This window comes from Eleutherodactylus coqui, chromosome 11, assembly GCF_035609145.1.
Source record: "Eleutherodactylus coqui strain aEleCoq1 chromosome 11, aEleCoq1.hap1, whole genome shotgun sequence".
Lineage (NCBI taxonomy): Eukaryota > Metazoa > Chordata > Amphibia > Anura > Eleutherodactylidae > Eleutherodactylus > Eleutherodactylus coqui.
In genome coordinates this window covers 6,367,784-6,386,773 of record NC_089847.1, presented here as the reverse complement: position 1 = coordinate 6,386,773, position 18,990 = coordinate 6,367,784, and the positions used below count along the sequence as shown (strand labels likewise).

Here is an 18,990-nt window from a genome sequence, read left to right as displayed (position 1 = left end):
GGGTTGCGGGGCTGAGTTGAGCGGAGGGCACTAGTGTCACTGCAGCCCTCCCCTGGCACATGCTAAAGACAGGTATACATGGGCGGACTCTGAACTCACAGCCTCTTGTATGTGATGCCATCATACCTATGACTTTTAGGTAACATATACTCCATCTTTTTATTTCGGCCTCTACATTGTCCATGCAGCGATCTTATCTAGTGTTATACCATAGAATCCTAGACTGGTAGAGATGGAAGGGTCCTCCGGGGTCATCGGGTCCGACCCCCTGCTCAGTGCAGGATCACCAAATCATCCCAGACAGATGTCTGTCCAGCCTCTGAAGACTTCCATTGAAGGAGAACTCCCCACCTCCAGTGATAACCTGTTCCACTCATTGATCCCTCTCACTATCTAATATCTAATCTGTGTCACCTCTGTTTCATCCCATTGCTTCTAGTCTTCCCTTGTGCAGATGAGAATAGGGCTGATCCCTCTGCACTGTGACAGCCCTTCAGATATTTGTAGACCGCTATTAAGTCTCCTCTCAGCCTTCTCTTCTGCTAAACATTCCCAGATCCTTTACCCGTTCCTCATAGGACATGATCTGCAGACCGCTCACCATCTTGGTAACTCTTCTCTGAACTTGCTCCAGTTTGTCTATGTCTTGTATAAAGTGGGGTGCCCAGAACTGGACCCAGTATTCCAGATGAGGTCTGACTAAGGAAGAGTAGAGGGGGATAATGACCTCACGTGATCTAGACTCTATGCTTCTCTTAGTACATCCCAGAATTGTGTTTGCCTTTTTTGCTGCTGCATCACATTGTTGACTCATGTTCAGTGTTATGGGGATATGGAGCATGCTGGTATAACCTGGGTATCTTCTGTACATAATTATATATGTACAGCTGGTATAGGTTATATATCTCCTGTATACATTGGAGCATGCTGGGTATCACCTAATATTATCGTTGGGGTCCCTTATGTCATATCATGTGAGGAGGGTCCTGTGTACAGTCCATACATTTATTAGTGCAAGTACATTCACAGTAGAACAGATCACACCCTTCCCTGCGTGATCTGACAGTCGAGGGGGCAGCGTCTGGGGGGGGGGGGGGGGGGGGTCAGTGCTCCCCTATATTCCTGTCTATTTAAACAACTTTTCCGGGGTTCATGATGTTCTTTGAATCAAACGTAGCTTTAATCTGCCTCATTGCCGCAATGCCGACTTCTCCAACCTCCTCCTGCAGTAGCCTGCGCTTGCCGATGCCGACGCCGTGTTCTCCGGTGCAGGTCCCTTTCAGGGCCAGAGCTTTCCTGAAAAGCAAAAAGGGAGATTCATGAATTGGTTTTTCTAGAGCCCTGCACAATCACTGCAGACCCGCCGCCGCTAATCCGGACCCATTATTACTCATTAGTAAGCATCTGGAGGATCCAACAACCTCGCATGATGGTGAAGACCCTTCTTCTGCATCGCCTAACCCAGTCCTGCTCACAGCTGAGGGTACGTTACAGTGTATCATTGTAGACGATCCTCCAAGCTGAGGCTCTGCTTGCACCAGCGTTGTGGATTACGTTTATTACGAAGACCATGATGCACAGCCGAGTCCGCTGCACAATGGATGCCACCGCTGCCCGGCAGGCTCCACTGACTTACACCGCGGTCAGCCTCCAAACGATGAATGCCCTCATTCACTGTCATCAAGCAGAGATCTTAAAGATGGTGAGAAAGTGAAACACAAAGCTCTTAAAGGGGTTGTCCAGTTGTAAACTATTAATGGCTTCTCTTCAAGATAGGTCATCAATATTAGCTCAGTGCGGACCTGGCCCCAGGGAACCCCGATAATCAGCTGTTTGCAGGGCCAATGCACTCAGTGCACTAAGCTAATTTCTGTAGGAATCGGACAGCTCTGTTATCACTGCAGTGGCCAGGCTTGGTATTACAGGCGTTAAAATGAATGGGAACTTTGCTACAATACTAAGTCTGGCCACTGCAGTGGGACTGGAGCTGTTTGCTTCCTGCAGAAATCAGTTTAGTGCACTAAGTGCATTGGCCCTGTAAACTGCTGATTGTCGGGGATCTCTGGTGACAGATCCCCACCGAGCTAGGCCATTAAGGGGGTTGTCTAGTTGTAGACTATAAATGTCCTATCTTCAAGATAGGTCATCATTATTAGTTCGGTGGGGATCGGTCACCAGGGATCCCAGACAATCAGCTGGCTAGACTTGGTATTGTAGCGAAGTCTTAATGCCTGTAATACCAAACTTGGCCACTGCAGTGAAAATGGAGCTGTCTGCTTCCTGTAGAAATTAGCTAAGTGCACAAACACACTAGCCCTGCAAATAACTGATTGTGGGAGTCCCTGGCGACAGATTCTATCTGAACTAGTATTTATGACCTATCCTGAGAATAGGCCATCAATTGCTTACAACTGACAATCCTTAAAGGGAACCTTTCATCCACTTTTTACAATGCAATCCCCTTTAACAGCGCTGCTCATGAGATCTTATCACTAATTAGTTTTGTAGTCCATTTCCCGTTACCTTTACAATCGGCTTTTGATGTTTTCCTGTGCTGTATTACAATGAGTCGAAGAGAGTCAGACTTTGCCATCAGCGCCGCACCAGGCCGCCGCTGTTCTGGATTGGCATACTGATTTCACGCCTTCGCTGTAATTGGTCACACCCCGTGGCAAACCCTGCCCGCACAACTCAGCTCTCCTTTACTTGCTGAGACTTCAGCGGCGTACTGCGCATGCGCCTTGAGGAGCATTACTCCAACAGTCATCTGACCTCGGACGCAGGGGGAGTAGCGATCCTCAAGGCGCATGCGCAGTATGCAGCTGAGGGTACAGCTAGTGAAGGAGAGCTGAGGGGCGCAGGGCAGGGTTTATTACGGCGCCTGCGCGGGATTACAGCAAAGAAGGGAAATCAGAATGCATGCCAATCAAGAACAGGGGCGGCCCGGCGGGCGCTGGGGGGAAAATCTGACTCTTTTCATCTCATTACAATACAGTACAGGAAAACGTCAAGAGCCGATTGTACAAGAGACGCGGATCATAGAACCTAATAGTGATAAGGAAAGCTCATTAGCAGCGCTGTTAAAGGTTTGTCTGGACTGCATTGTCAAAACCTGATGACTGTTTCTGTTTAAAGGGGTACTCCCCTTTTAGGAATCCTAGTTCAATACACTCACCCATAAGATGTTTACTTCCAGAATGCTCCGTTCTCCAGATATTGCAGCCATTGATTCCTCTGCTTGTTGCCGGGAAAACTGACCACCTCTTCTATGGAATCAAATAGAGCACAGCGGTACCTGGGGGCCCATCCGGGAGCAAGTGCGCATGCGCTCCTGAGATCCTGGGCATCAGAGTTACATGATAGTGCAGAAGCGCCGGCCTCCTCTACTATGTTGTTCCATAGAAGAGGTGATCTGTGACCTGGCCACGAGCAGTAGACAATCAGAGGAATCAAGAGCTGCAATATCTGGAGAACGGAGCATGTTTGAAATAAACATCTTATGGGTGAGCGCATTGTTTTGTGATTTTGAACACATCCTGAGATGGGAGTCCACCTTTTGCCCTTAGTGACTGATGGAATTGATGTCTGTCCTTGGGATGAGGGGGGGGGGGGATGTGCTGTAAATAATATAAGTAGATTACCTGGCCAGCCGGTCTGTGAACTCCTTCACTTTCCTCACTTCTTCCTCGTCATTCAGGTCTAGCAACATGATGCAGTGGAAGTTCCCATCACCGACGTGTCCGGCTATAGGACCTGCCATGGATGTAGGACAAGACTTATGTCATAATGCTACTCTTTACTGTATTAGGGCTCTTTTACAGAGGCCAATGATTGGGCAACATTTATCACAACGCTCGCTCACCCAATCATTGCCCTACGTAAAGAGAGCAGCGATCAGCCAAATGATCCAACATTTATCGTCTGATCACATGTTTGGTGCAGCCAGATCATTCTCAGCAGCCCATCTTCCCGTATGACTGTGGATGTGCCGCCGACAGCGATGGAACGAATGGGGAATTGTAAGGGGCGCTTTATGTTCATCTTAATTCTGGTTTGTGGTCATTATCTAGTGAAGTCTTAGTCAGCTTCCGCCCATCCTCCACAGAATGAAATATACTTAATGAACGGCCGGAGCGCCTTCCTTGGACCTTCCTTCACTGCTTGTTTATGGACACTTGAGAAGATGTTGGATGGACAAGCAGAAAGGACTGTTAGTTATGAAGACTAAACAAATGCTCGGGGGTTGTAGTTATTTTTGTGTGTTTGTTGGGCATGGTGCTTATATTACAACTGGAGAAGTGGATCGTCTGCTTGGAGGAAAGTGTGATGGACACCTGATAAGGGAGTGGAGTTGAGGTTGTCCTCAAGGGAACCAATGACGGGTAAGTGGGAGGGAAAAATGTTCCAAAAAAAAGGGAGGGGGGGGGGCACAGCTAACTGCAAAGTTATTGGCTAGTCATTGAAAGACCTCAACTAGCTATTTAGGTAAGGTAAAGTCCCCTGGTTCAGGTAACAGACTGGACCTTGGTGGAGTTGAAGAGTCACGAAGAGTCGGAAGCGACTGAACGAATAAACAGAGTCCCCTGGTGCAAGCACCGAGTCATGACCATCATGACGTTTTCTCGGCAGACTGGTGGTTTGTCATTGCCTTCTCCAGTCATCTTTACCCCCCCAGCAAGATGGATACTCAATTTACCAACTTCGGTAGGATGGAAGGCTGAGCCAACCTTGAACCATCTAACTGAACCATGCGGGGATTGGACCCACAACCTTCATTCTGCTGCCTTAGCACTCTGCGCCACACAAGGCTCCTAATTAAGCAGTTACATCAGACGAATCAAAGTGATTAGTGATTGTATTCTTGCTCGTCACGCGGTTGGTGTCCGTTTTTACACAGAACTATCCCATTTGGTCTATTAAGCGACTATTTGGATGACCATTGTCCCATGTAAAGCCACCATTAGCCCCACATGATAGTGTCAGAATAAGAGGCTGAGACTCCAGAGGTAGTGACATCGCGGGCCAGTCTACAACCATAGATGCAGCCTCGTCTACTCTTAGGCATAAGGAGGATGCCCGGAGTTAGAGAAGAAAAAGTCAAAGTTGGCCGTTTCTAGATCTAAGGAAAGAGGGAAAAAAATGTACATATAGTTTTTCTCTAAAGCGGACGTCTTACAAGGAGGACGTGATCAACTTCTGTACAAGTGGCCAGTATTAAATCCTGTGAGCAGATGGTCCTGTGAAGTCACCCCTCAATCTCCTGATGTTGCCCTCAAGACCTCATGGAAGGTTGGAGGGTCTGATGACCACTTGGGTCAGGAGAACTTTCATCCTTTCATGGCACAATGTAGCATCTTCTATCTCCTGATGGACACAGGCTGATAAGAGTTTACTATATGTGCACTGCCGACATGCTTTGTACCTGTAAGGCGCGACGCCACGAGGTCTTCCTTGGTGTCCATTATGATTTGGGGAAGTTTGGAGATAGGAACACAGACGTCCGTTGCATAAGCCTACAACATAAGAGGGACAAGCGGAAGAGCCCATTATTTCTATGCAATATTCCCCTTTCTTTAATTTAACCCAGATCGTTATGTTCCTGCCACGTTCCACGGGAGACACTTCTAGGATGTGGAGCTTTGGTGTCCCATTTCTTGAAGGATCTCATATACAAATGAGCCCAGAGCTCCCCACTGCAGCCGCCTTCCTCTTCTACCGGATATCTGACCCTACTTTCTGATGGTGCCGGTTCCATACGAGGGGCCCAAATTATATCCAGGCAGTAAAATAAGGCGGAATTCACCCTACACGTTGCGAGCAGTAACTGGTAATGGACTACAGCTCAGTCCCTGCTCTTATATCTGGTCCTTGATGAGGTCCACTGTCCTGAGAAAATGGCAGCAGGATAACGGGCTGTAAACGGCCTCTTATAAAGGAGGTCGGCACATATAATAGCCACATCGCCTGACCACGGATGTCTACGGCTGAACTGGAAAATTATTGTAGGGTCACATACAGACATGTAATAACTCACCCTGCACCCGGGCCGCAGAGCGAGGGCGGCATAAAATGCGTTGTGTCTCGCTGTCCACAACTTGTTCCTCTCTTCCTGATCTCTTGCCCAAGAAAAGTCTGATCCTCCATTCAGTTGTGTTATTTCCTCTGTAAAGGAGCGCAGATGAGGTGAGCGCAGCACTGTGTATACAGTACAGGTGAGGCGAGCGCAGCACTGTGTATACGGTACAGGTGAGGCGAGCGCAGCACTGTGTATACGGTACAGGTGAGGTGAGCGCAGCACTGTGTATACGGTACAGGTGAGGTGAACGCAGCACTGTGTATACGGTACAGGTGAGGTGAGCGCAGCACTGTGTATACGGTACAGGTGAGGTGAGCGCAGCACTGTGTATACGGTACAGGTGAGGTGAGCGCAGCACTGTGTATACGGTACAGGTGAGGTGAGCGCAGCACTGTGTATACGGTACAGGTGAGGTGAGCGCAGCACTGTGTATACGGTACAGGTGAGGTGAGCGCAGCACTGTGTATACGGTACAGGTGAGGTGAGCGCAGCACTGTGTATACGGTACAGGTGAGGTGAGCGCAGCACTGTGTATACGGTACAGGTGAGGTGAGCGCAGCACTGTGTATACGGTACAGGTGAGGTGAGCGCAGCACTGTGTATACGGTACAGGTGAGGTGAGGTGAGCGCAGCACTGTGTATACGGTACAGGTGAGGTGAGCGCAGCACTGTGTATACGGTACAGGTGAGGTGAGGTGAGCGCAGCACTGTGTATACGGTACAGGTGAGGTGAGGTGAGCGCAGCACTGTGTATACGGTACAGGTGAGGTGAGGTGAGCGCAGCACTGTGTATACGGTACAGGTGAGGTGAGGTGAGCGCAGCACTGTGTATACGGTACAGGTGAGGTGAGGTGAGCGCAGCACTGTGTATACGGTACAGGTGAGGTAAGGTGAGTGCAGCACTGTGTATACGGTACAGGTGAGGTAAGGTGAGCGCAGCACTGTGTATACGGTACAGGTGAGGTAAGGTGAGCGCAGCACTGTGTATACAGTACAGGTGAGGTGAGGTGAGCGCAGCACTGTGTATACGGTACAGGTGAGGTGAGCGCAGCACTGTGTATACGGTACAGGTGAGGTGAGCGCAGCACTGTGTATATGGTACAGGTGAGGCGAGCGCAGCACTGTGTATACAGTACAGGTGAGGTGAGCGCAGCACTGTGTATACGGTACAGATGAGGTGAGCGCAGCACTGTGTATACGGTACAGGTGAGGTGAGCGCAGCACTATGTATACGGTACAGGTGAGGTGAGCGCAGCACTATGTATAAGGTACAGGTGAGGTGAGGTGAGCGCAGCACTGTGTATACGGTACAGGTGAGGTGAGGTGAGCGCAGCACTGTGTATACAGAACAGGTGAGGTGAGTGCAGCACTGTGCGGACAGCGCCGGGCAGGGGTGAACAGCACTGTGCGGACAGCGCCGGCGACGGGTGTACAGCAATGTGCGTACAGCGCCGGCGACGGGCGTACAGCGCCGTGTGGACAGCGCCGGCGAGGGGTGTACAGCGCTGGCGAGGGGCGTACAGCGCCGTGTGGACAGCGCCGGCGAGGGGTGTACAGCGCCGTGTGGACAGCGCCGGCGAGGGGCGTACAGCGCCGTGTGGACAGCGCCGGCGAGCCTCCTACCAGTCTGCTGCACTTGCTCCTTCACTCCGGTCTCTGTTCCATGGAACTCCAGGAAGAGCGTGGGCCGCACCGGGTAACTGAGGGCATTATACTTGTTGCAGGCGTCAACCATGACATCGTCTAGGAACTCTGCAGACAGATACAAGACAGCAGGGTCAGTGCCGTTGTGTCCATCATCTCCACCCCCAACAGGGGGCGCCACTCAGCCAGACTTTATACCAGGCTCCTTGCTGCACAGTAAAATAAATTCTGAGCCTCCCTGATCTTCACATACTGGCAAGATCCTGCAGCACCGGTCTGAAGAAACTGCATCAGGGAAGATGCCAGTGCTGAGGGGTCCTGAGGACCAGGGGCCACATCAAGGGAGATGCCAGTACTGATTGGCCCCGAGGACTAGGGACCACATCAAGGAAGATGCCAGGAAGTGCTGAGGGGCCCCAAAGACAAGGAGCCGCATCAAACACAGATACATATGCTGTGGGGCCCTGAGGACAAGGAGCCACAGCATAGAAGATGCATGTACTGAGGGGCCCTGAGGACACATACATGAGCTGAAGTCGAAGCTAAGGAAAGCTGAACATCTCAAAACACAGCCCTGGGAGGTCAACGTGTGTCAATTCAGGGCAACATCACCTGACCCGGTCTCTGAAAAAGACCCCAGATCATGTGACGGGGCATCTGGTGCCACCCTGCCATTTATGCCGGGTGGACAGGAGAGAACCAGCCAGCAGAGACCGCACGACTCACCGATCCTGGCGATGGGGATGCCGCACTGTAGAATCTGCACTGTGCTGTCCACCGCCGCCTGCACGCTGGGGAAGGAGCACACCGCGCACACCGTGGCCTCGGGCACTCCGTAGAGACGCAGCGTGGCTTTGGTTATAAACCCCAACGTCCCCTCTGAGCCCACAAACAGGCCGGTCAGGTTGTATCCGGCGGACGTCTTCCTGTAGAACGACCAGGGCAGATATTAGTATTTGTAGTGACTAAGTCTTCACCCCCTCCCAGAGATCGGCCGATACTCTCATCTTACAGAGGAACCTAGAATGACCCGGGCGAAGGAGGAACCGCCCCGTACGCTAAACTACAGCAGGCGGAAAGGCCGTCGCAGCGCCTTCTACGCGCAGAATACAGACCTGTGACTGCGGCCTTTATTGCGCTGGTCCAGGGGTTAGTGACGGCCGAGCCCTAGCATGCCCAGCAGCGTTGGGTGGGGGACTAAACCCCAGGACCACCAATAAAGCAGAACGAAGGGGCCTCATGGCTTATACAAGCCCAGTAGCTCATATGTTCCGGCGGCAACATTTGGTGCTGCAGCTTCATGTAAACAGGACTAAACTGCAGTACCTGGATGAGCCACAACCATATGGAAGGCGCTGTGCCCGTGTAACCAGTACAAGGGGGGGGGGGCCTAATCATTTTGTTGATCATCAGGAGTCCAAAAGGTCAGAATTGGTCCGGCCAATCAATATATTGCTGGACTATCCTGAGAACCGGTTATTACTGCTCCAGTCCCAGACTAATTCACCTTAATGGAATGAGGCGCGGCCCAGTGGGTACTTAAAGAAATGATGATTTTTGGGGATTTTCAGCTTCACCTTTCAAAAGCCGTAACTTTTTTACCTTCCCGCTGACGTCTTACGAGGGCGCGTCCGTTGTGGTTGTTTTTGGTACCATATTGGAGCACATATAATGGATTGGAGAACTTTTTTTACTTTTTGGGGGGCAGGGAAAGGACACATCAGTTATGCACTTTTTCCCAGCATTCACCATGATATTATAACTATGCGATCAGTTTTTTCTGCGGGCCGATGCCATTATAATACCAAAATTGGATATTTTTAAAAAAATTCTCCACAATACAAAGCATTCTGTTTAGACAGCCTACATATATTTTTGTGTCGTTGCATTCGCAGTCCCATAACTTTCATTACTCCATGGACGGAGCGCTGTGGGGGTTTGTTGTTTTTGTATGACAAGCTGAAGTTTTTATTGGTACCATTTTGGGGTACATGTGACTTTTTAATCAGTTTTATTGCATTTTTCACCCACTTTTTTTATGCCCCTGTTGGGACTTGAACCGGCTATCTTATGATCGCTCAGATAAAGCGCTGCCCCACCAGACCTGAAGCTTCTCTCCTCTCCCGCTGTGCTCAGCACACGACCATCAGGCAGAACAACTTCCAGATTGATGACGTTGTCGCGCATTGTGCCGTACCGTACCGCGTTGGTGCCCGATGCGCTGGTAGCTGCCATACCACAGAGAGAAGCGTCAGCTCCGGGATCTAGGAAATCCCCAAACACAATGGCCTGTAATGTAAAGTCTATAGGGACCAGCCTACCCTCCTACAGTGCAGCTGCCCGGAGCCACCTACCTACAGGGAACCACAGGCCGCTGTCCCTCAGATGTGCGTTCAGGGTCTTGCGCGTGACGCCAGGCTCCACCGTCACATAGAAGTCATCGGTGTTGAGGTTCAGAATTCTGTCCATTCGGGTGAGATTGAAGCACACCCCTCCCTGAAACACAGCACACTGCTCAACGCCTCTGCACAGACCTGCCCTCGCTACGCGGAGTTGTGCGCAGCGTCCCCTTCTTGCGACCCAGCGCTGTGCGCAGCATCACCTTCTTGTGACCCAGCGCTGTGCGCAGCGTCCCCTTCTTGCGACCCAGCGCTGTGCGCAGCGTCCCCTTCTTGCGACCCAGCGCTGTGCGCAGCGTCCCCTTCTTGCGACCCAGCGCTGTGCGCAGCGTCCCCTTCTTGCGACCCAGCGCTGTGCGCAGCGTCCCCTTCTTGCGACACAGCGCTGTGCGCAGCGTCCCCTTCTTGCGACACAGCGCTGTGCGCAGCGTCCCCTTCCTGCGACACAGCGCTGTGCGCAGCGTCCCCTTCCTGCGACACAGCGCTGTGCGCAGCGTCCCCTTCCTGCGACACAGCGCTGTGCGCAGCGTCCCCTTCCTGCGACACAGCGCTGTGCGCAGCGTCCCCTTCCTGCGACACAGCGCTGTGCGCAGCGTCCCCTTCCTGCGACACAGCGCTGTGCGCAGCGTCCCCTCCCTGCGACACAGCGCTGTGCGCAGCGTCCCCTCCCTGCGACACAGCGCTGTGCGCAGCGTCCCCTCCCTGCGACCCAGCGCTGTGCGCAGCGTCCCTTCCTCCCTGCGACCCAGCGCTGTGCGCAGCGTCCCTTCCTCCCTGCGACCCAGCGCTGTGCGCAGCGTCCCTTCCTCCCTGCGACCCAGCGCTGTGCGCAGCGTCCCTTCCTCCCTGCGACCCAGCGCTGTGCGCAGCGTCCCTTCCTCCCTGCGACCCAGCGCTGTGCGCAGCGTCCCTTCCTCCCTGCGACCCAGCGCTGTGCGCAGCGTCCCTTCCTCCCTGCGACCCAGCGCTGTGCGCAGCGTCCCTTCCTCCCTGCGACCCAGCGCTGTGCGCAGCGTCCCTTCCTCCCTGCGACCCAGCGCTGTGCGCAGCGTCCCTTCCTCCCTGCGACCCAGCGCTGTGCGCAGCGTCCCTTCCTCCCTGCGACCCAGCGCTGTGCGCAGCGTCCCCTCCCTGCGACCCAGCGCTCTGCGCAGCGTCCCCTCCCTGCGACCCAGCGCTGTGCGCAGCGTCCCCTCCCTGCGACCCAGCGCTGTGCGCAGCGTCCCCTCCCTGCGACCCAGCGCTGTGCGCAGCGTCCCCTCCCTGCGACCCAGCGCTGTGCGCAGCGTCCCCTCCCTGCGACCCAGCGCTGTGCGCAGCGTCCCCTTCTTGCGACCCAGCGCTGTGCGCAGCGTCCCCTTCTTGCGACCCAGCGCTGTGCGCAGCGTCCCCTTCTTGCGACACAGCGCTGTGCGCAGCGTCCCCTTCTTGCGACACAGCGCTGTGCGCAGCGTCCCCTTCCTGCGACACAGCGCTGTGCGCAGCGTCCCCTTCCTGCGACACAGCGCTGTGCGCAGCGTCCCCTTCCTGCGACACAGCGCTGTGCGCAGCGTCCCCTTCCTGCGACACAGCGCTGTGCGCAGCGTCCCCTTCCTGCGACACAGCGCTGTGCGCAGCGTCCCCTTCCTGCGACACAGCGCTGTGCGCAGCGTCCCCTCCCTGCGACACAGCGCTGTGCGCAGCGTCCCCTCCCTGCGACACAGCGCTGTGCGCAGCGTCCCCTCCCTGCGACCCAGCGCTGTGCGCAGCGTCCCTTCCTCCCTGCGACCCAGCGCTGTGCGCAGCGTCCCTTCCTCCCTGCGACCCAGCGCTGTGCGCAGCGTCCCTTCCTCCCTGCGACCCAGCGCTGTGCGCAGCGTCCCTTCCTCCCTGCGACCCAGCGCTGTGCGCAGCGTCCCTTCCTCCCTGCGACCCAGCGCTGTGCGCAGCGTCCCTTCCTCCCTGCGACCCAGCGCTGTGCGCAGCGTCCCTTCCTCCCTGCGACCCAGCGCTGTGCGCAGCGTCCCTTCCTCCCTGCGACCCAGCGCTGTGCGCAGCGTCCCTTCCTCCCTGCGACCCAGCGCTGTGCGCAGCGTCCCTTCCTCCCTGCGACCCAGCGCTGTGCGCAGCGTCCCCTCCCTGCGACCCAGCGCTCTGCGCAGCGTCCCCTCCCTGCGACCCAGCGCTGTGCGCAGCGTCCCCTCCCTGCGACCCAGCGCTGTGCGCAGCGTCCCCTCCCTGCGACCCAGCGCTGTGCGCAGCGTCCCCTCCCTGCGACCCAGCGCTGTGCGCAGCGTCCCCTCCCTGCGACCCAGCGCTGTGCGCAGCGTCCCCTTCTTGCGACCCAGCGCTGTGCGCAGCGTCCCTTCCTCACAGCCCTTTATCGCGTGCAGCACCCTCTCCCCTCAACACAGTGGTGTGCGCAGCGCCCTCTCCCTGCCATACAGGGGTGTGCACAGCATCTTTACTAGCGTTGCAGTGGTGCATGCAGCTCCCTGTTATGTAGACGCTTACGCAGCGGTGTGTTCAGTGTCCTGGTTCCATAGTCGGGCTATAGATTATATACATATAATACCCCAATTCCAAAACAGTTGGGCAGCTGTATAAAATGTAAATAGATGTAAGGAAAAAAAGGAATGCACTGATCTGCAAATCTCAGTTAACCCTATAACTATTATATTCCCAGTAGAACATATCGGGGGGGGGGGGGGGGGGATGAGTGGGGGGGGGGTGAGTGGGGGTGGGGTTGTTCCATTTCATTTTAAAAAATTATCTTATTTAGAAATTGATGGCAGCAACACATCTCACAGAGGGGGGAACAAGGGGCGGGAAAAATAAGTGGCATTAAAGGGGTTGTCCCGCGGCAGCAAGTGGGTTATACACTTCTGTATGGCCATAATAATGCACTTTGTAATATACATCGTGCATTAATTATGAGCCATACAGAAGTTATTCACTTACCTGCTCCGTTGCTGGCGTCCCCGTCGCCATGGATCCGTCTAAATTCGCTGTCCTCTGGCGTTTTTAGACGCGCTTGCGCAGTCCGGTCTTCTGCCTGGTGAATGGGGCCACTCGTGCCGAAGAGCTGGTCATCGTAGCTCCGCCCCGTCACGTGTGCCGATTCCAGCCAATCAAGAGGCTGGAATCGGCAATAGACCGCACAGAGCCCACGGTGCACCATGGGAGAAGACCCGCGGTGCATCGTGGGTGAAGATCCCGGCGGCCATCTTGGAGAAGGAAGAAAGAAGTCGTCGCAGAGCGGGGATTCGGTTAAGTAATATTTTTTTTTTTTTTTTTTTTTTAACCCATCCCTTGGGTTTGTCTCGCGCCGAACGGGGGGCCTATTGAAAAAAAAAAAAAAAAAGTTTTGGCGCGAGACAACCCCTTTAATGAAAAACAGCTGGAGGGTCAGTTTTCTAGTAAGTCACATGACTGTATAAAGAGCCCGTTAGAGAGGCCGAGTCTCTCAGAAGTAAAGACGGTCAGAGGTCACCGATCTGTGAGTAACTGCGGCCAACAATTGTGGAGCAATTTCAGAAAAGAGGCTTTGAATATCCACCGTCTACAGAACATAAAACCATCAAACAGTCAGAGGATCTGGAGAGACTCCTGTGCACAAGGGACAATACTGGATGCTGGAGATCTACGGCCCTCGGGCGGCGCTGCATTATAAACAGGCGTGATTCTGTAATGTAATCCCTGCATTATAAACAGGCGTGATTCTGTAATGTAATCCCTGCATGGGCGCAGGAATACTTCCAGTGATCACCGTCTGTGGATCCAGTTCAGCATGTAATCCACTAATGTAAGGGAACGTTATAAAATGTATCTCAGCAGAATCCAGAAGCGCCGGCGTCTTCTGTGGGCCAAAGCTCATTTATAAAGGACCGAGGCAAAATGTAAGACTGTGCTGTGGGCAGAGGAATCAAAATGTGACATTCTCTTCAAACCACGGACGCCGTGTCCTGCGGACTCCAGAGGAGAGCGACCATCCAACTTGTTATAAGTGCACAGTCCTGCGTCTCGGATGGCATTAGTGCCTACAGCGTGGGCAGCACACACATCCTGACAGGCACCATCAGTGCTGAGCCGTATATAGAGGTAGTAGAACAACATCCGCCCCATCCAGACAACGTCTCTCTCAGGGAAGGCCATGTATATATCAGTAAGACAATGCCAAACCCCATACTGCCCCCATCCCTACAGCATGGGCCCACAGAAGTAGAGTCCGGGGGTGAATCGGCCGCCTGCGGTCCGGACCGTCCACCAATAGGAAACCTTTGACACATTATGAAGCTAAAAATCAAACAAGAACTGCGGAGCCGCTAGAATCCATCAGACAAGAAGGGGACAACATTCTCTCCCAAAACTCTAGCAGCTGGTCTCCAGGAGAGGCGATGCTGCACCATGGTAGTCACGGCCCCGCCCACTTTTGTGAGATGTGTTGCTGCCATCAATTTCTAAATGAGTTTATTTTTTGACTGCAATGGACCATCCATAATACAGATGTCCTGGAAGAAGAGGGGTCTGTGTGGCCGCCGCCACCGCCTGCAGACACGGGTACACGGGGCCGTCGGCCGCAGGCAGGGTGGGATTCCGCTATTCCGCTACAGGTTCCTGCATGCTGATTCTGACCCCCGTGGACATGGGGCCTAATTCTAGAGACATAATCATGTGCAGAGGATGGCGACGGCGGCGTCGGATACGTACCCTCAGTGCGCAGACTCCTCCTTCCAACCCCGTCCCGGTGCCAAAAGGAATCATGGGGAGGTCATGTGTATAACAAAGCTCGGCCAACTTGCTGACTTGCTCCACATTCTGCGGCCAGATGACAACATCAGGGGGCTGACAGCTGTACGGAGGAGAGAGGGGTGATCACAGGAGGGCAAATTCAGACTCCTAAACACAACAAGGTAAAGCTGCAGTGTAAAGCATGGAGCGGGGACAGAGCAGCGGCTGATGCAGTAGGGGGTATAGCAGAGCTGAAGACACCAGAAGCTATAGGTATTCTTGGAGGAGGCGCTGTATATGCTATTGTTGAGACCAGGACTGGACATCTACATTATGACGGCGCCCCACGGTGGTGCAACCTCATGCAAAATATACAAGTGGAGGGAAGAACTTGGTGATTTGTGAATGGCGTACACACGAGGCGCCGCACACCCATGGGCACTCGAGGAGAGGACGCAGACCGCCGTGTGGGCGAGGAAGATCCGGCGCTACTCTGCATCAGGACGGGTGTGTAGTGGCCCAGAGTAACCGGGACCCTCCAGAAGTGTGAATTTATTTGTCTTGTGCCCATGTGTGGTCAGCGTCTTCCACGTGTATGAATTTGGTGTGTATTGCACCTCTGCAGCACTGAATGGATTAATGTCTGGGTTATGTCTGGAAAATGTATCTTCTTGTATGTCACGTGACCATGTTACATATATGTGTTTGCAAGGTGTCTACAAGTTAGTCTAAGGAGCAAAAGTTAGTCCGTCTTGCAAGCGAGAGAGAGACAAGTCTGCCAGTGAGTGAACCCACAGACGCAGATCGGTCTGTGTGTGAACAGAATGGAAGAAGCTGAGCGATTCCCTTCTGCTTTGCCTGGAACCAGCCTACCCAGGATGTGCCAGCGCTACCCCTAAGCACTGAGTAAGAGGAGCCGCCATGCAGCGTGGAGTGCGCGTTTTCCAAATGTGAGTATTGACCGGTAGAGAGCTGGAGAGCGTGAAGGAGAGCATCCGGGAACAGAACCCCACCGATAACTGGGACTGTGGACTCGTCTGTCATCCTGTGGATCCTCCTGTCGTACCACTTCTGTGTTTGCAGTTATCTTACGGGTGTATGTAAAGCTTGGACTGTACATAGTTTTCTCTGCTCATAACGTTATCCCTGTGTGTGGACTCTTCATGACCAACTTCTGGATTCACCGCAGAGGACGGAACGGTGGCGTCACGAGTGACAAGGACTGAAGGTAAACCGCGTTTTGGGTTATCCAGTGAAACTCCCCCAGCAGTAACTTGGTTGGGTCCCATGCTACCCCCAGGGGAGGAGATGGTAGAGCCCCGTCACAAGGCCTCCATCTACCCCCCTATCTCCTCGGCTGTGGACCCGCTCCTCGGACGCTGCAGGTGCCCTTCTGTGACTGACCATCACATGTCAACGGGGCATCTTTGTAGTAGGGCAGAGAGTTCTGAAAATCCCGCTAACATTCATGGGACGATCTCAGAAAGGTCTGCAGCAGAGTGAGGAGTGGGAGGTGTGCCCGGTGCCCGCCGGGACCTTATCGTGCCGCTGAGTTAAAGACTATCTGCCATGCTTACATTCCAGCTGGGGATGGCGCCCAAATACTCTAGACCTCTGCAAGTGCTGTTAATGCACCTCGGGGGTCTGTGGTCGAGTATCAGGGGATCAGCGGGATGATGGGGGGTGGCTTTACCAGAGTTACCTGTGCATCGACTCGTCCCTGCTGTGCTGCTCACGGACAGCCATTGCTGTAGACACATTGCCGTCTCCAACCAGCGCCAACATCTCTTCTACCAGCTGCCAAAGAAGGACACAATCATGATTGTTGCACTGATAAAGTCCAGACCTGCCACCGTGACCGCTGAGGGGGGCGCTTGTTAGGAGGACCCCGATGTCAGTCCAACAACCCGCTCACACTAGGCTCATTCCGGGGCCCACGATCATACATGAGCAGAATCACTATCCAGATGTAACCAACAGACCCCGCCGTACCTCCTTGTGCTTTTAAAGGGGTTGTCCAGTTGTATACTACTGATGGCCAATCCTCAGACCATTAATAGTAGATTGCTGGGGGTCTACCACCTGGGATATCTGCTCATCATCTGTTCACCAGGCCGGTGTGCTTGTGCACAGAGCTGATTTCTGCAGGAAGTAGACAGCCCCGTTCTCACTGCAGTGGCCAGGCTTGGTATGGCAAGCCATTCACTTCAATGGAAACTTGGTCTGTAGTACCAGTCCTGGCCACTACAGTGGGAACGGAGATGTTAATTGTGTATGGGCTGCGGGTCGGAAGCCTCCATTGACCTCAATAAAGGCTGTCCACGCAAAATAGAGCATGCTGCGATTTTCATTCTGCTCACGGAATATGAAATGTATATCAGCGAGTGTGAAGGAAGAATCAAGAGTACCTGCCTTTCAATGCCTGCGTTTTACCGCGGGTCGTCCGCACGGACGGCGAGTGCGGAATCCGCAATTCAAATCCAGTCCTGTGTGACCGGCCTCAGGCCTCCTGTCCACGCCGTATCGGTCACCGCAGCGTTTAACCCATGTTTGTAATATCGGGTTTGGCAGCAGAGACGGCGTATGTCTGCGAGTGCGCTGAGCAGGACCGCGTATCACACGCCCACGGGCATGCGCATTGTGTCACTGCGGTGATGTGCATGAAAACGCCGCGACGTATGAACAGCGCTATATACGCAGCCAATACAAGCGTACAGCGCCCACGCTGCGTGGTACCCGGGGAAATGGAGCGTGCCGCCATCTTATTCTCGTGCGTATCGACACGCCGGTATGCAGGGATCAATGATGAATCAATTATCACGCGGCTGTACAACGCACGTGTAATACGCAGTGAAGAAACGGTTGCGGACACGAGTCCCTCCCCAAGTAGCTTTCATGCGCAGCTGGGACACCATTGGTTGCATCGGGGTATTCATACATCCAGGGAAAGCGGAGAGCCGGTCCTTCTGCGCCCGGACCTCCTAAAATGGCGTAGCGGGCAGGATTTGGCCCCCGAGCCCGGAGTTTGGCCCGCGAGCTGTAACGTATGCGGCACATCCTCCCACCGCGGTACAAGCGGTTGCAGCCTCTATTATTAGTCTTCTTACTGATTTGCGGTTGTCACGTGTTTTGCGCGCTCCGCCCGACGCACGTTATATTGTGGCTCTCCCTGTATCGCGTCGGGTGCGCTTTACAATCACCTCCCAGCATGCTCTGCGGTTTGCAGTATGGCGGAGCGCTCCGCTGCGTTACTCATCCCGGCATCACTTCATGGAGGGTCGGTTCACACAAGCGCCTGAAGACGCTCCGCAGCCGCAGGGCGCACACGCAGATCTGCGCCGTCAGGTGCGTCTCGCAGACAGACTCCGCACGTGTGAACGCTCCCGTACCGGTCGGGTCGCGGCGGCAGGTTGTGCGTTTAAAGAAAGTTTGTTTTTTACGCTATGTTCCACTTTTGCGCCTTTTCTGCGCCCCTTTGGTTGTTGCAGATCATACCTGCGCGGCGACCCCGTAGGACCTGCAGCTCCGGGGGCGGCACAGGCGGGCGACCCTCCGGATCCCTCCGAGCAGCAGAGCCATGACGGGCAGCAGAGTCCAGGCAACACATTCGGCAGAAGGACACAGAGAGGGCGGAGGAGGCGCAGCGACTGCCTCTTAAAGAGACAGGAGCACCAAACGGAGGAGCCAATCAGGAGCTGCAGGACTAGTGCTAAGCAGCGCCCCCCTCAGGAGGGTGAGCGGTGGTGCATCAGTTTTCACGCTCTCTTGTGTGATTTTATCGCCTGTGTGCCGCGGTCTGCGGCTAATCTCACACGGGCGAGCGCGATATCAGGCGTGAGTCCCACCCCCAAACCGCGTTCCCCACAGTGTGAAATCCCAATGGATGCAGGGATCCTCCCGCCGACCGCACTGCAGACAATGGCGCTGTGAGGTCACGCAGATAGAGCGCACGGCGGTTTGATTCCCGCATCGCTCATCTGTACGACCCCATATAAAAGGATGCGGCTCACATTGGCGCTTCGGTTTTCTCGGCGTCTGATGACCCTGATCGTACGGCCTCTTTTCGAGATGCTTCCACCTTCCTGTTCTCTGCGGTCGACAGGTACTGCAGTGTATTATTACAGCCATCACCGCCGGGACACAACTGCAAGAAAAACGTAA

General features: G+C 54.0%; 1 protein-coding gene across 1 annotated transcript; it reads right to left on the bottom strand.

Moving 5' to 3' along the window:
• Positions 1 to 991: 991 nt before the first annotated feature.
• On the bottom strand, positions 992 to 18,450 carry LDHD (lactate dehydrogenase D). The gene is made up of 11 exons (XM_066582508.1): positions 18,325 to 18,450; positions 16,532 to 16,626; positions 14,809 to 14,950; positions 10,075 to 10,216; positions 9,825 to 9,984; positions 8,447 to 8,646; positions 7,700 to 7,828; positions 6,035 to 6,162; positions 5,423 to 5,513; positions 3,642 to 3,753; positions 992 to 1,296 (listed from the first exon to the last, which is right to left on the bottom strand). The coding sequence occupies exons 1-11, from the start codon at positions 18,406 to 18,408 to the stop codon at positions 1,131 to 1,133; spliced, it is 1,449 nt and encodes a 482-aa protein (XP_066438605.1). The 5' UTR covers positions 18,409 to 18,450; the 3' UTR covers positions 992 to 1,130.
• Positions 18,451 to 18,990: the final 540 nt, after the last annotated feature.

Excerpts from the sequence above, each read along its gene's own strand:
- LDHD (XM_066582508.1), bottom strand. The coding sequence starts at position 18,408 with ATGGCTCTGCTGCTCGGAGGGATCCGGAGGGTCGCCCGCCTGTGCCGC. Across the intron at positions 10,217-14,808 it reads GAGGAGTCTGCGCACTGAGG|GGAGGGGTGTGCTTCAATCT; the intron begins GTACGTATCCGA and ends GCTGTGTTTCAG. Across the intron at positions 9,985-10,074 it reads CGGCCTGTGGTTCCCTGTAG|ATCCCGGAGCTGACGCTTCT; the intron begins GTAGGTGGCTCC and ends GGGATTTCCTAG.